Source organism: Saccopteryx leptura, chromosome 6, assembly GCF_036850995.1.
Source record: "Saccopteryx leptura isolate mSacLep1 chromosome 6, mSacLep1_pri_phased_curated, whole genome shotgun sequence".
Taxonomy (NCBI): Eukaryota; Metazoa; Chordata; class Mammalia; order Chiroptera; family Emballonuridae; genus Saccopteryx; species Saccopteryx leptura.
The window spans coordinates 124,629,072-124,645,313 of NC_089508.1; the positions used below are offsets into that span (position 1 = coordinate 124,629,072).

Below are 16,242 nucleotides of genomic sequence, written 5' to 3' on the forward strand. Positions count from 1 at the left end.
TGAAGAGAATAAAACAGAAATGCATATTTGACCCAGGCACACTTCAAGGTCATGTTCCCTGGTGCCACGTTCATTGTGTACAATGCTCTTTAGTCCCCTGGGGGAACTCAAGGTCATTAATTACCAAGAGATAAGCATCTGATCACTGCCATGGCCTCTTGAGCAATGAAGTTAGGTGTAGGCTGTTGTCATCTCGATTAACCAGGGTCACTAGAATTATTGTCTAGTTTCTATAACACTCCCTGCGACTCTTAGCAACCCCCTGCAGTTGTCTAGATGGAACATTGGAGAGGGCCTGACATGCTTCATAAGGAGTCAGTTTATTATATTAAAGTGCATCTTTATTTGACTTTCCATAAGAGAGCAGTGGAAACATCCCTCCCTCCTTTGGGCAGAAGGGAGTCATTTGAAGGAAATTTACCTCCCAGGGGCCATTACTTGAATCTGAGTCTTCAGTCTTGGTTGGGCACATCCTGAGTGAGCCTAATCTCTGTTGGCATGTCCCCCCCATCCCCCCCCACCCGCCCACCCCGTCTCAGTTTTCTTCCCTGAAAATTCCAAGAATCTTATGTCCATGGAAGGGATTAACCATCTGCAGAAACACCTGCCCAAGGCTAACTCCTGTGTAATATAGAAACTTACTGATAAGGCAAGTGTGACTATCTATGGCTTCAGGAAACAGCCCGTTTAAAATATAACAAATGTAAAATGACCCATAACCTGGAAGTTTAGACTTCAGAGAGTCTGTAAACTGAGATGAGATCCTATACTGATAATAATGTAACAAGTAAAAACAGACCTACTCTGTAAGAGACACCAAACAGAATATCTGCAATGGCCCCAACAAGGTTTTCAGTTTTTGTCCTCAGGCCACAACTCCCAGATCCTGACACCTTGGGCCACTCTACCAGCCTCAGAGGCTGAAGCTGACTGTGGCCTCTAGGACTTCCTGATAGCAGTTCCGGCTCTCCTATCTGAGAGCCCATTGCTTATTAACTTTGCTGTCCACACGATCAAAAGAGCCATCGGGGCAAAGTGGTTACTAGCATGTGTTCCAGAGCCATAGTATGTGGGTTTAGATCCTGACTCCACCACTTAGCCCCATCATCTTGGGCAGCTCTTGCTTTTTGTTTTCTTAGCTTCCTTACCTATAAAGTGGGTGTAATAGTTATTGTGAGGATTAAATGAGTTAAATACATGTAAGTCATATGGTGGAGTGTCTGGCATTTAGTTAGTGCTTAATCATCATCATCATCATCCCTGACTTCTGCTTCCTCACCAGCACCACTATTCCATCTGAAAAACTCCCTTCCATATCTGGGCCCAGTGAGCCTGTGTTTCTCTGACTAGGTCCCTCCTCTTCTCAGCAAGTAGTGCCCTGCTTCTAACTGGCAGCTTGCCTGGCATCATGCAGGTCTCTGCTCACGTTCACACACAAGGCCGTGCCCATCTGCCAGAGCACCTTGTTAACTCCTGCTGTACTTCCCCATGCTAACTGCTGGTTGGACAGTCAGCCTCTGGACTTGGCCAGGTGACCCCCTACTGTGGATCTGATGCCACAAGTCCTCTTCCCTCAGGAGGTAACTGGACCATGCTCAGGGACACAGAATTTGATGACCAAGGACAGGGTGCTCTGAACGACCCATCTATCACAAGTGACTGGTTGGCTTGGCAGATACAACGGATGTAGTAAACACAGCAGGCATTAGTGGGACAGTAAGAGGCACCGTGAGATTATGAATCAGAAGCACATGCAGAGTGGCCAAGGGCCAATGTATTCGGAAGAGTTCAACTCTGATAAAAAATTTACATAATTTTATTACATAAATATTACATATTTACTGCAGAAAAATTAGACAATATAAATAAACCAAGTTAATTGTGAAGAGAAAATGTCTATAACTCACGTTCCAGAGATAATACTTTTAATGTTTATTTCTCTTTACACACACACATGTACACACACACGCACATACCACATAATCATTTTAACGCTTTTTTACTTAATGGTTTGTGGACAAAATAGACATTTATATAATCAAATACTGAGCAATTCTCAGTGATTCTGAATGGGCTAATCAGTGCATGGGCTCATCGTTTGGCCTGTTAGCACTATTTTGCTGACGGAGAGAAAGGGGTTAAGCAGACTGGCTATGCTTTTGTGGTCTGCAACTTCCAATTCTGGTGACTGCCACGAGGTTCATCAAGGTGGCTTCTGTCTGGAGACTCCTGGCAGAGCCGCTTGGTGTTGTGTGGGCATGGTTCTCAGAGGAACAGGACATTTAGCCCACTGGTTCCGGTGCCCTTAGAAAGCCTGCCACAGGCAGCTCATGTCTAGGGTTTGATTATAGCCAGGCTGGGGCGACCACACTCTGGGCTCTGTCTCTGTTCGTTTAGGACCTTGGGCAGGGTATGCCACTCTTCAGGCCTCTGCTCCTCATCAGTAAATCGAAGGGGTGTGGTGTGATGCGCACGGCTCTCCCACTCCGACTGCATGTTTAGGAATTTGGAGTGAGATCGAGGTCTGGGTGCGGCTGTGCGTCTGGTGCCAGGCTGGCTGCATTAGATTGTGCTGAGGGAGCCGTTCCAGCGTCTGTCCCCAGACCCTCCTCCTGACCCCCCCCCCCCCGTGGGGGAGGCCCAAGAATCTGTATTTTTAACAAACACCTTAGCAATTATTTCTGATTGCAAAGATGCTGCCTTCTCCCAGGTCATCCAGCAGATAACATCCCTGTTGAAGTCTGGTTCTGGCCAAAGGGTTATAAAAATCATCCTAACCCCAGATCCTTCACAGAGACAGCTGGTGTGGCTGGAAGCCCTGCATGATTCCAACGATGGGGCCACCAGTAGCTTGGCTTCCAGAGCTCCTACCCCTGGCCTGTCAGCTTCTCACTGCTGTTGGAGCTCAGCCTGCCCAGCCCTTTTTTCACACCAAGTTCCATCCTATTCTTCAGATGGCTGCTTGGTCCGTGTGGTGTGGCCATGGTGCAGCAGGACTCTGCCACCCTGCGTGTTGTGCCCGCAGCCACCACTGTCCATCACACAAGAGAGGCTCTCCTCCACCTGGTTTCACTATGTGCCCTGTTCCCTCCAGGAAACCTGGTGTTTCTGATACACACAGTAGATTTCTTTATAAATCCTTCAGGACTTGAGCTGTCTTATTAGTGCTTTATTCCGAAGACTTCTTGCACACAGGGCTTTAATATTTAAGGAGCCAGATTCCTTTCCTGTCTGATTATTAAAACACACACTCCACACTTAAATAGAGTGTAGCTAGGTTTAAAAATGTTCAATCATACTTTAGCCATGACTTGCAGAAGAGATTCTGATCTTGTTATCTTATTTCACATTTATTTATTTTGTGTTACTCTGCTTTTTTTGTAGCATTTGCAAATAAGAAAGAAGGAAGCCATAGGGAGCAGGATATTTTCTTTGCGTAGTCTAGAGTATCCAAGTCACCTGGATGATTTGATAAAATACCGATTTCTGGACTTCATCCCAGACTTACTGAAAAATAATCCTTGTGGGAGGGACAAAGGAACTTCTACTTCCCAGGAGATCTTGGGGTGATTATTTTGCATGCTGAAGGCTGGGAGGTCCTGCATGAGGTGGTGGAAATAATTAGACCGGAATTTAGACAGGATGGGAAGGACACTGAGATGCAGCCTGGTGGCGACCCTATGGCTTAGAGGTAAATCTAGCCTCCATCCTCACTGGCTGTGCGGCTCCTCCGTGCTTCAGCTTGGTCATCTGTGACAAGTCTGTGAACTCTCACATCTACCTCATTGGTCGTTGTGAGGAGGAAATGAGTTAACACGTATAATACGTTTAAAGCAGTGCTTCCTGTGGCCAAGGCTCTGTGTGCATTTGCTGGGAACGTGTCACCCCCTGCATGTGAATGGCATGAACAGGCACAGATGGAAATGGATGACCTCTCTGAGAGGAGTGAGTAAACCAATTTGTCAGGAGCAGAAGGTTTGGGTTAGTAGTTTTCAGATTATGGTATGCAAAGACTTCACCTGAGGAGCTTGTTTAAAATTTAATGTCCTGGCCCTGGCTAGTTGGCTCAGTAGTAGAGTGAGAACCCAGCCTGTGGATGTCCTGGGTTTGATTCCTGGTCAGGACACACAGGAGAAGTGACCATCGGCTTCTCCTCCCATTCCCTTCCCCCTTCTCTCTCTCTCACTCTTTCTCTCCCCCTCCGGCAGCCATGGCTCGATTGATTTGAGCATGTCTTCCCAGGTGCTGAGGATGGCTCCATCAACTCTGCCTCAGGTGCTAAAAATAGCTTGGTTATGCACATGGCCCCAGATGGGCAGAGCATCATGTCCAGATGGGTTGCTAGGTGGATTCTGGTTAGGGCATGTGCAGGAGTCTGTCTCTGTATCTCCTCTATAATCACTTAAAAAAAAATTAGTGTCCTTGCAGAGATTCTGATTTAATAAACTTGGAGTGAAGCCTTGGAATCTATATTTAAAATTTTTGATGTAGGTAATCTGTAGATTTTCAGAAATCCTGGTTTTGGAAGAGGAGGGCTGTTATTTAAAATTGGAGCAGTCTCCTGGGACTGGACTGGGTGGGGTACGGAAAGATATATATGGACACTAATTGTATATTTACTGTTTGCTTTATTAGGTATGTCCAGAAAGCAGCAGAAGTATTCGGGAAGTACAGTGTGCATCCTATAACAACAAGCCATTCATGGGTCGCTTCTATGAATGGGAACCATTTGCAGAAGGTAAGGATAGACCCAGCCCTGCCTGTAGAAATTATTTGTTTCTGTTCTTTAACCTTGTTGCCTTCTGGTTGATGCTGGAGGAATTGGTGATCCTGAGCAGAGTAGCAGTAGGGGAGGAAATGTAACCCAAGGCAGAGGGGAGCCTGCACTGGCTTTTACCAAAGGTCGTCTAGCTCAGGTGACACCTGGGCCATCAGTCAGATGGAGGAGGCATTGCTAGAACAAGCAGAGTCTGAGGGTGGTAGGGCGAGAGGGACAGGACAGGACTTGGGGGGATGGGTTGGAGCAAGGGGTTCACACTAAGGTTGTGAGGAGTGAGTGGATGGAGTTCCCTTTTCCCTGGGTTCTTCTGCAGGGCCTAGTGTGAGGGTCTAAGCAAACATGCAGGATTGAACGGTAGACAGTTGTTTGGCATTTATGCGGGGGCTGCAGGGAGATGAGCCTCACATGCTCTTTCCAAAGATGAAATGTGTTAAGCTGGCATCATCCGTAAGACCAGGATTCCTGCTATTTGAAGATGACAGCAGACTCGATTCTGGTAGAGACTGTCAGTACTTCTCTGGATCCCAGAGTCACTGCTCTTTGTTGAAATGCAGATGATAACGTGGCTTTTTGCACTAAAATGTGTTAAATTCCAAGCTATTTCCTCCCATCATGGAGAGAGCAAGCTCCAAAGTTTGCGAGATTGTGAAAAGTCTGAGTCCTGTGGAAATTTGTTCTTCACACTTGATCTTTTTGTTTTGGAAAATTTCACACCTATGTAAAGGTATGAAGTATAATAGTATAATTATAAGCCCCTTACATACCTATCACTTCACTTCAACAGTTATCATCATCTCATGGCCGATGTTTTTCTTTTTTCTTTCGTGTGTGACAGAGACAGAGAGAGGGACAGATAGGGATGGACAGACAGGAAGGGTGAGAGATGAGAAGCATCAATTCTTTGTTGCAGCACCTTTGTTGCAGTTCATTGATTACTTTCTTCTATGTGCCTTGACCGTGGGGCTACAGCAGACTGAGTGACTCCTTGCTCGAGCCAGTGACCTTGGGTCCAAGTTGGTGAGCTATGATCAAACCAAATGAGCCCACGCTCAAGCCAGTGACCTTGGGGCTTCGAACCTCTATCCTCTGCATCCCAGTCCAATGCTCTATCCACTGCGCCACTGCCTGGTCATGCTGGCCAATGTTTTTCATACAGAACCCACCCTCTCTTCCCTACTGAGATCATGGGAAGCTATTTGACTTCACATTATATAGCATTCACGGACAGATACATTAATTATATTAGAACTCTTTAAGTATTTAGAACTCTTGGTTGTGTCAGAAACCCAACCTATACACATTAAAATAAGAAAGGTATTTTGTTGCTCATGTTATTGGGAAACCCAAGAGGTAGACTGGGCTTCAGATAGAGATGGCTGCCAGAAACTGGGCTGCGTTGGGACCCTGCTCCCAGGCTGCCCCATCTCTTGGTTCTATCTACTAACTACTCAGGCGGGTGAGCAGGCATACCCAGCAGTCAGAGGGAGAAGCTCTCTCTCATTTAAGGCTGTGGGTTCATTTGTGTTCCCCCAAAAGATATGTTGCAGTCCTATCCCTAGTACCTGTGACTCTGATCTTACTTGGAAATAGGGTCTTTGTGATGTTATTAAGAAGTAAATTAATTCCTGGCCAGCATTCTTTAAAAATATTTACTTACATTTAAGATGTTTCACGTGCCTGGGAGAGGAGTTGCATTGACCATGGTTTTGCTCAAATAATTCCTTTTTGCTGCTAAGAGTGTTTTTTTGGTTTTATTCTCCTTCCTCTGATATGACTCCCAGGCTGGCCTGTGGGAGGAAGACACCTTTAATATTTCCGTAGGGTCTTCAGACATGTGGCTGGATTTTGCATTGGGCTCTTAGTTTTGTTTGGATGTCTGCTGCTACTCACATGTGCCTACTTAGGGAAACAGCTGCGCTCCTCCGGTCCGAGGCCACAGAGGATAGTAAAAGCAGAGTTCGCTCTCTGATAAACACATTAGTATCACGTATGCTTCTTCTTAGTCTTTTAATTGCATTTCCTGGGAATGGGATCTAGCCTTGGTTAAGGCCTCAGGGGATTTTTCTCAGCCCTAGACCTCTGTTGTGATGATGACAGAAGAAAAATTTGAGTGCCCAAACATCCTATTTATCAGAACAGGGATGACTTATCCCTGTCACCCCAGGCCCTTTTCACCCTCAAACCATTTTGCACAATAAATTATATGGTCGACTTAGTTACAGAATGGGACACTTTAATAGGACTCTTGCCTTGGTGCTGACATTGGAGAAAATGGTGGCTGTTTTCATGCCCCAAGCCAGTGGTTCTCAAACTTTTTGAAGTCCGGACGCATTTAAAATCCTACATATAACTAATTGTAGGTGCACTATATACAGGTTTCTGAGAAATATGTTGTAATAATTAAGTCAAATGTTAAAGAAAAATATATAAAGTCCAGGCATGCTTTTATGGTAATTAAATGAAATAGATACAAAATAAAATTTATTCTGACATTAAAAACATTTTTATGTTACATTTTTTTGAGTTATGCTTTTTAGAATTCATAAAAAAAGAGAGATTAAAAAATTTAAATATGACAAAAAAGTTATCTTTATATAGATACATTCTTAGTAAGATTTAGTAAATTCAGCAGGTCCCGGCACGAATGTGTTAAGTTATTTCATTCTTGCATTTATGAGAAACATGAACCTGATGTGTCCTAGCGATTTCTTCAATGTTTGGGCATATATTTGAAAGGCAAACTCTTATTTCCTCGTCAATACATTGAAGAATTTCTTTTTATTCTTAATTGTATTGAGGGTAGAAAATCCTAATTCACATAAATAGGATGTTGAAAATTGTAGTAAAATGTTCAAAGCTTTTTTAGATATTGCCACGTATTCTTCTTTTATAGAAATCCAAAAGGCTTCAAGAGACAATTTCTTTTGTGTCATCATCAATCCAAAACCCCCACCATACATATCATCTTAACTTTACACCAAACAAAGGATAGAAGAAACTTGCCTCCAGTCTTTCTGGGGAACATGGGGGGTAGTGTAAACAATCCAGCACCACAGCTTAACGGCCTTTTGCAACCTAATCAGGCAAGTGAGGTGGGGGGTTGGGCAGACTGTCAGCTTACAGCCAATTCCCCATACCTCTGTCTCCCAAAAATCTAAACTCCAAAAACCCTATTGGTTTTTTGTCCCCAACAGGCACATATTTCTCTGGAATACCATAGGACGCACCTGGAAATCTTCTAGGGTGCACCAGTGAGCCCTGGCGCACACTTTGAGAACCATTGCCCTAGGGTATTGGGGTTGGACAGCACTGGAGTCCAGAGTTCTGCTGGGTTGCTGTGGGTTGTACAGAAGAAGCAGGTCTTTTTTTTTTTTTCTTTTTTTGTATTTTTCTGAAGTTGGAAACAGGGAGGCAGTCAGACAGACTCCCGCATGCGCCTGACCGGGATCCACCCGGCATGCCCACCAGGGGGTGATGCTCTGCCCATCTGGGGCATCGCTCTGCTGCAACCAGAGCCATTCTAGCGCCTGAGGCAGAGGCCACAGAGCCATCCTCAGTGCCCGGGCCAACTTTGCTCCAATGGAGCCTTGGCTGCAGGAGGGGATGAGAGAGACAGAGAGGAAGGAGAGGGGGAGGGGTGGAGAAGCAGATGGGCGCTTCTCCTGTGTGCCCTGGCCGGGAATCGAACTTCGGACTCCTGCACGCCAGGCCAATGCTCTACCACTGAGCCAATTGGCCAGGGCCCAACAGCAGGTCTTAACCCAAGAACCAGGGGACAACTCTGTGTTTGGGTAGCTTGAGTGCACTTGAGGCCCTGAGGCTGCACTGAACGGGGTAGAAATCTTAAATCAGAGGCGAGGCTAGGTCAGAGATGGGAGGTTGCCAGTTGGTCGTGTGAACAGGGCCTTGTTTCTGTCTGGAGTGATAAGCTTGTGCTGCTGTAACAAAGAGGCCACAGATCCTAATGCTTTCCAAGCAAAGGTCTGTCTCTTGCTCTGCTCCATGTCATGTAGCATGTGGGACTGAGGCTGATAGAAACTGCATCTCACTTTCGCTTCCACTGAGGCAGGGAGGGACATATGCAATGAGACATGGTCTCATTGGCCAAAGCAAGCTGCATGTCATAGTTGACATCAAGGGCAGCAGAGCGGTACCATCCCATGTGGGCTCAAAGGAGTAGAAATGGACTTATCTGTGAGCAACCTGAACAACTGACTCAGGCAGGATGCCTGACAGACTTCCTGAATGCCTTCCTCTTCAGTCCGGGGCATTTTCATTAAGCCACTTGCAAGAGTAGTAGATGCAGCTGCAGGGGACGTTGAAGGTGCCACACAGTCTGTAGGAGCCCCTTAGATCAAGTTCTTCGCTGATTAAGCCCTGAGGTGCAGAGATGGAATGTGGCGTCCAGTGCTCAGGTGAGCCGATTCCTCCACCCGTCCAGGTCAGCCCTCACACCGACACCACCCTGGGCTGGGGGCAAGGACTGGCCAGTAAAAACATGGACAGTGTTTTCAATGTGTGGGGGCACGAGAGAAGAAGGCTTAGGTCCATGGGCTGGTGGACTTAGGATGAGGATGTCATGTTTTAATGAAGCAGTTTATTCCTACATGCCTGGGACTCTCTCCCCCCGGCCCCTGCTCTTGCACAGAAGCGTGGAGTCATTATGAAACTAAGAGTGGACAGGGCAGGCCTTAGGGAAACTAGGGGCCTATTTCAGTAACACCCTTGCAAGACCCAGTCTTGTACTCTCTCACACACGCCTAGGAACACCTGGAGAGCTAAGGTCATGTGTACTGGGCATGTGAGTGGGTCCCTGGGGACCGAGCAAACTCCTGAGGGCAGCATCTGTGTGAAAACAGAACGGTGATTTGGGTGTCCTCCATGTTGAATTCGAATGAATGGTGGCCAGATGCCCAGCAGGAAGTTGGGGATGAAAACAGAAGTTTACGGGGTATTACCTTAGAGTTGCATGCCTATATTGGAAGTCATTGGCCTTGGTGTCATAATTAAGGCCACCAGGAAGGATAACTCCTTGAATAAAATTGAGGACAGAGGATCAAGAAAGGAGCTCAGGGGCACATCCACATGAAAGAAGCAGCGGAAGAAGGTCAGACATTAAGAGACGGCACCAAAGCATCAGGCTGCCTTACGTCACCTCAGGTATAGTACTGTCTGCTGTGGGCTACCAGGTCCTCTTGTGGTAGACACCACAGGGAGGATCCAGGGAGACAGTAGAAAGTGCTTGTGTTTGTTGAGTGCTGACTATGCACCAGACACAGTTCTAAATGCTGATTTAATCCTCACAACAACCCTGTGAGGAGCGTTCTGTGAACAGCCTCATTTCACAGAAGAAACAGAGCCACAAATAATAGTTAGATCACCTGTCCAGGGTCACCCAGGCAGTAAGGGAAAGAACCAGGTTCAAATCCCAGAGTTTGGCTGCTGAATCTCTATTCTCTATGTGTATGGAAGCCAGGAAGAGGATTTGTACAGTGTGAGCTCTGGAGACCAAGTCCTCAGGTACCTGTTTTCACTGTAAAAACTGCCTGAGTAATGAAAAGTTTGCTCTTCTCAACGGAGGAACAGGAGCATAGCCAATATAGCTGAACAGAGGAAAAGGTCAAGGGGAGAGTGAGGACTGAGAAAGCAGGACTAGAATGGACAGTTGAGAACACTACTAATGAGAATGTAAAGAGAGTAGGCGGTGAGCATCGCCAGCCCTGTCTTTTAAAAAAACTGCAACGAAGAAGGCAGATTGAGAGTTTTGGCTAGTGTAAGGGGAAAGAGAACGATTTGTTTAGAATGGTGGAGGAATGAGGTATCATCTGTATACCGAGAGAATGAAACTTGTAGAGAGGACTAAGGCAGTGGTCCCCAACCCCCGGGCCGCGGACCGGTACCGGTCTGTGGGCCATTTGGTACCGGTCTGCAGAGAAAGAATAAATAACTTACATTATTTCTGTTTTATTTATATTTAAGTCTGAACGATGTTTTATTTTTAAAAAATTACCAGATTCCCTCTGTTACATCCATCGAAGACTCACTCTTGATGTTTGTCTCAGTCACGTGATACATTTATCCATCCCACCCTAAAGACCAGTCCGTGAAAATATTTTCTGACATTAAACCAGTCCGTGGCCCAAAAAAGGTTAGGGACCACTGGACTAAGGGGTTGGTTGAATGGCATCTCTGAGCCTACTGAAGAAAAAAGAAAAAAATAGGCATTTTTACTTCCTCTGGGAGAAAGTATCTTATTACTTCTCTGCAAGTTATTATAGGAAGCCTCTTCATCATTTAATAAAAATTATTTACCCAAGAGAAATAAAAGCAGTCTTGTCCATGAAAATAATTTGTTGAAGAAGTTCACAGCTGCTTTTTCAAATAATAGCCCCAATCTGGAAACAACCCAAAAACCCATTAAGAGGAGGTTGAACAAATAAAGTGTGATACATTCATACCGTGAAGTATTACTCAGCAATAAAAAAATTACACTCTACTGATAAGCAAGCTGGACAAATCTCGGAAGTGTTATGCTGAGCAAAGTAAGTCAAATACATGAGTACTTACTGTCTGAGTCTATCATGTTTGTTCTGAAAAAGGGCAACTCGGGCAATGCAGATGGAAATCAGAACAGGGTTTGTCTATGGGGATGGGGAAGGATTAGCTGGAAAGGGGCATGATGGAACTTTCTGCATTGTGATTGACATGGTTGTTATACAGATGTATACAGCTGTCAAAACCTGTGCACCAAACTTGTGATCTATGCATTTTATTGTATATACATTAAACTTTAAAAAGGCCATTAATCTCTTACTCCTTCCTTGTCTCTCCAGTTCCTGGAAGTGATATTTAGAACCAGTATCTCCCAGAGGGGGAAAATGTCTATCTTCCATCTTTTCTCTAGGGCCAGAGTAGGTTCAGAGATACCATGCTAAGGCTTGCTATTCCTCCCCATCCTTTCTCACTCAGTCTACTTATTTATTTATTTATTTGTTTGTTTGTGAAAGAGAGACAAAGAGAGATAGAGACAGACAGGAAGGGAGAGGGGTGACAAGCACCAACTCATAGTTGTGGCACCTTAGTGTTCTTGATTGCTTCTCATATGTGCCTTGATCAAGGAAGGGGTGAGGGGGCTCCAACTGAGTCAATGACCCCTTGCTCAAGCCAGCGACCTTGGGCTTCAAGCCAGAGACTACCAGGGACTATGGAATCATGTCTATGATCCCGCACTCAAGCCAGCGACCCCGCACTGGTGAGACTGCACTCAAGCTAGTGACCTCAGGGTTTCATACCTGGGTCATCAGTGTTCCAGGCCGATGCTCTACCCACTGCACCACCTCCTGATCAGATTTTACATACTCTTTCTTGCTAACCATGGAGGAACAAGAGAATTTCAGGGGAAATGGACCCAGATGCATAGCATCATTTTTAGAATCATTAAGGATCATAGGTCATAGGGCTTTGCTGGGCCTAGAAAGCATCAGATAGGTCCAGGACTCTCTCCCTGCTCCCTGCTGGGGTGGTATATTAAAGGGTATGTTCTCATGTGCATTGTGTTTCTCTCTCTCTTTCTCTCTCTCTCTGAAGGGTAAGAAAAATGGAGGCTGGAGCCAATGTTACCACACATCTCTGTCTTTGCACTGGGAAATTTAAGATTTGGAAAAGGAATTAGTTTTTTAAGGGAAAAAAAAATTGCCCCTGCTGTAGATTATTCCGGAAGGTGTAAACGATTCGTGTAAAAGCAATTTCTTTCCTGGCACATGAGTCCATGTCATTCTAGTCATTCATTAGTAAAGAAATGCCTCAGGATATATTTCAACATCTAATAAGCAGATTAGTCCAAATGTGAGTAATTTAAAGGATCTGAAACCAAGCGTAGAGCTTAAACCCATTGGAAAATATGAAATGATGAAACCCAATTCTGTCATTTCTCTCTTCCAAGAAGCTAAGCTTTCTACAGAGACTGCCACGGTCCTCCTAGAGTGCCTGGTTGCGGTAGGCAAGGTCAGATGTCACTAGTATTCTTGTTTCAGGGTTGGATGGTCTGACTCAGGTCACAGAATAAAATAGAAGAATCAGTGAAATGAGAAGGTAGAGAACCACAACCCAATAAACAAGACTGGTCCTGTGCCTGAGGGGTTACAAACAAATTTCTCCCTTTGTGTAACCAAACCATGACCAAGTTGTTTCCTTTGAAAACAAACAAATGTGTTTTTACATCAAAACTACTGAGACTTTTTCAGGCAACCTGGGACTCTGTCTTAATCCGTGTACACAGTTCTCTCACCTGTGAGCAGAGATGTCTTGTTGTAAGGACATGTCCTGTGAGAGATCAGGTCATTTCCTTACACCTTGCATGGATATTGAGAAATTAGTATCAGGCCAACACCAAGAGGGTGTTAGAGTCAGAGGGTTTAGAGCTAGAAGGTAATCAACAAATATACAGTTTATATTTAAATTGTAAATTTAGCCCAGCTCTTCCACATACATCAAATAAACTCTCCCCCAACTACATGTTCCCTCTCCCAACATTATTCAACAGCAGGCATACCCATCGTCGTCCATTTCATAGGAACTCCAGTGAGAACAGTCCCTGGATCAGTGGGACTTGTTTGCGTAGGATTAAAGGAAAGCTCTGTGGTCTCTCCGTGGTGGGTGGGAAGCAGGAGAGAACATGCATCAGCAGGCTGCTTCACCACCACCACCCGCCTGCCCCGGGCTCTTCTCCCTGCCTTGTCATACTGCCTAAACTCTGCCCCCCACATATTTGTGTAAAGGTTATATTCACTAACGGTTACTTTGCAATGATTATTTAGTGCCTGGTTACCCTTTGGAGCCACATGGAACGAAACAGATTTCCCCTTCAGATATTTGAAAGCTCCTATCTCGTCACCAGGAATCTGGTTTCACTGGCCTGCTGAATCTTTCTTTTTTTTCAATTGATTTCCTATGTATTGGAGCATGCTATTTGTTTATCATCCTGTGCTCTCTTTAGAATATAGTTCGTGGGTCATAACAGGCTGGTCTTCTTGCCTGTGGCAGCTCCAGCTGAGTGTAGCTCTGACGTGCTGGGCTCAGAAACAGTGAGTGTCCCTGGGATTGATTAGTGATGTCTAACATAGGCACAGGGAGGGAAGTATCAGTATACATGCTGCCTCTTTGCTGTCTCAGTTTTCCAGTCTTTCAAATGGTGATGATATAGGTGCCAATTAACCCTGTTAGTTGCTTGAAAGTTTGGGATGAGTCCCTGTTCTTTATTGAACAGTGATGATACTATGAAATGATCCACAAGGCAAAGCATTGCATTAGGCTCTGCTATAAATGTTTGTATAAAGCTTCTGATTTTTAAAATACAGTAATCAGGAAATTATGCAAATAAATGTGAGGAGCACACCTCAATATATATTATAAAAATGTGTCCCTTTAAAATGTAGATTCAGGCCCTGGCCGGTCAGCTCAGTGATAGAGCATCAGCCCAGCATGTGCATGTCCCAGGTTCAATTCCTGGTCTGAGCACACAGGAGAAGCAACCCTCTGCTTCTCCAACCCTCCCTCTCCCCCCCCCCCCTCTATCTTGCTTCTATCTCTCTCTCTCTCTCTCTTCCCCTCCTGCAGCCATGGCTTGATTGGTTCAAGTGCATTGGCCCCAAGTACTGAGGATGGTTCTGTGGAGCCTCCACCTCAGGTGCTAAAAATAGGTCGGTTGCAAGCATGGCCCCAGATAGGCAAAGCATTGGCCCCAGGTGAGGGGTTGCCTGGTGAATTCTGGTCGGGGTACATGCAGGAGTCTCTCTATCTCCCCTCCTCTCACTTGGAAAAGAAGAAAATAAATAAATAAATAAAAGGTAGATTAAAACCAAACACTATGTGATGTTATTCTTTTCCAAGAGGACACTTAAGGATGACTGAAATAGTGGCGGCAGGCATTTTTTCCCAGAACGATCCTTTCAATTAAGGAGGCTTTTAAGGGTTGCCATGCATCTAGAGGTGTAGGGACGAGATCAAGGAGAGAATTGGACTGTCAGTTATCTATGTATTCAATAGGTTTCTTTCCACTTTGGAATTGCCTTTTCTTGTGCCTCTGAGGCTGTATCTACTGCAGCAGAACAAAATTGTGGTAGTAGCAATAATTGATATCCAATTATCCTGCTTCCAGACCGGGCTGTCTTCAGCCTGAATGGTGGGAACACTTGTCACTCATCATTATCATACCTCTTCCCTAGTCTGCACTAATAGCTGATCAGTACTTAGTAACTGAGTTTATATTGGCATATATCTTTCTTTAAAATGATTAATTATTTTATGTATTACCTTGAAATAAAAGGCTTTTTGTTCATAACCATTCCTGTTCACATGGGAGTAATTTCTGGATTTTTGCTTCTCCCTCCCTTTCCGGTCCTGTGACTGTCAGCTGCTCCATTCTTGCCCTCTGATGATGTCCAGGAACCTTTGGATGGCCCGTCGAAGGAGGCCACACCTTTGCACCCTTTCTGTGCTGGGACAGAGGTGACACAAGCTCTGTAGCTCCCTGTAGCAGAGCGCAGGTGGTCATCACTGTCCATTGTAGCACATTCCTGTTTAGCTCACCCTTCCATGGGTGCTGCTTAGTTTTTTATCTATAGTTTATCATTCTCTCCTTTTGTGTTGCCCAGTATGCACACACAGACACACACACACACACCCCTCCTGCACCAACACCCACCAACACTCCCTGTGAGGAAACCACCATATAACTGTGTTGACAAACATCTGTTTGGATAGGTTTAGATGATTCAAGAGTGAAGCACAGAAAAGTTTCGTATGCATTTCTAGTTTTGAACTGAAGACTGCTAAAAGGAGACAGAGATTTTGTAAATGTAAGCGATTAAAGCTTTGGAGCTGGTCAACAGAATGTACCATTCAAGGTTACTAGTTAGTAGTTACTCATGAGAAAAGTTCAGGAGAACAAAGTTCTACCTTGTACCTAGTTAATACTTTTCTCTTAAACCTTACTGCAAATGGCGTTTCTTTATGGAGGCGAGTCACCACTGACTGGGGAGGGGTAGCCAACTGCCGGGAGAGACTGGAATAGGGCAAGTTACAGGATGAGAGAGCCAGATGTTGCTGGGGTCAGAGACACTCGACAGACAAGCCTTGTCATGAGTTTAGTGAGGCCAGAAGTCAACAGCAGAACAGGGTAAGAGACTGGCAGGGCGACCACAAATTCCACTTGGTGATTGGATTACTTTTTGCTCTAAAATTTTACTGAGTGATCCCTAACTTATTTGGCTATGTGGAGTTCTGTCCAGGGAGTCATTGGAAGTTCAGATTAACCCCTGAAAGCAGTTTTCATCTCAAGTCCTGCTTCAGCAACTGATGTTAATTTAAATTGAATAGGTCTGTTAGAAATAGATTTAAATGGGTCAGTGGAGCTTTAGGTTTGGGGGAAGCCATGTAGGAACCATGATGAGATGTCTCTGCTC

General features: G+C 45.0%; 1 protein-coding gene across 2 annotated transcripts in view; it reads left to right on the top strand.

Moving 5' to 3' along the window:
* Positions 1-16,242, top strand: part of THSD4 (thrombospondin type 1 domain containing 4) — a 715,204-nt gene that overhangs the window by 151,506 nt on the left and 547,456 nt on the right. For both annotated transcript variants that reach the window (XM_066388579.1, XM_066388578.1), the window contains one exon: positions 4,636-4,738. In XM_066388579.1, the coding sequence (XP_066244676.1) occupies positions 4,636-4,738 (103 nt within the window). The remainder of the gene's footprint in view (positions 1-4,635; positions 4,739-16,242) is intronic.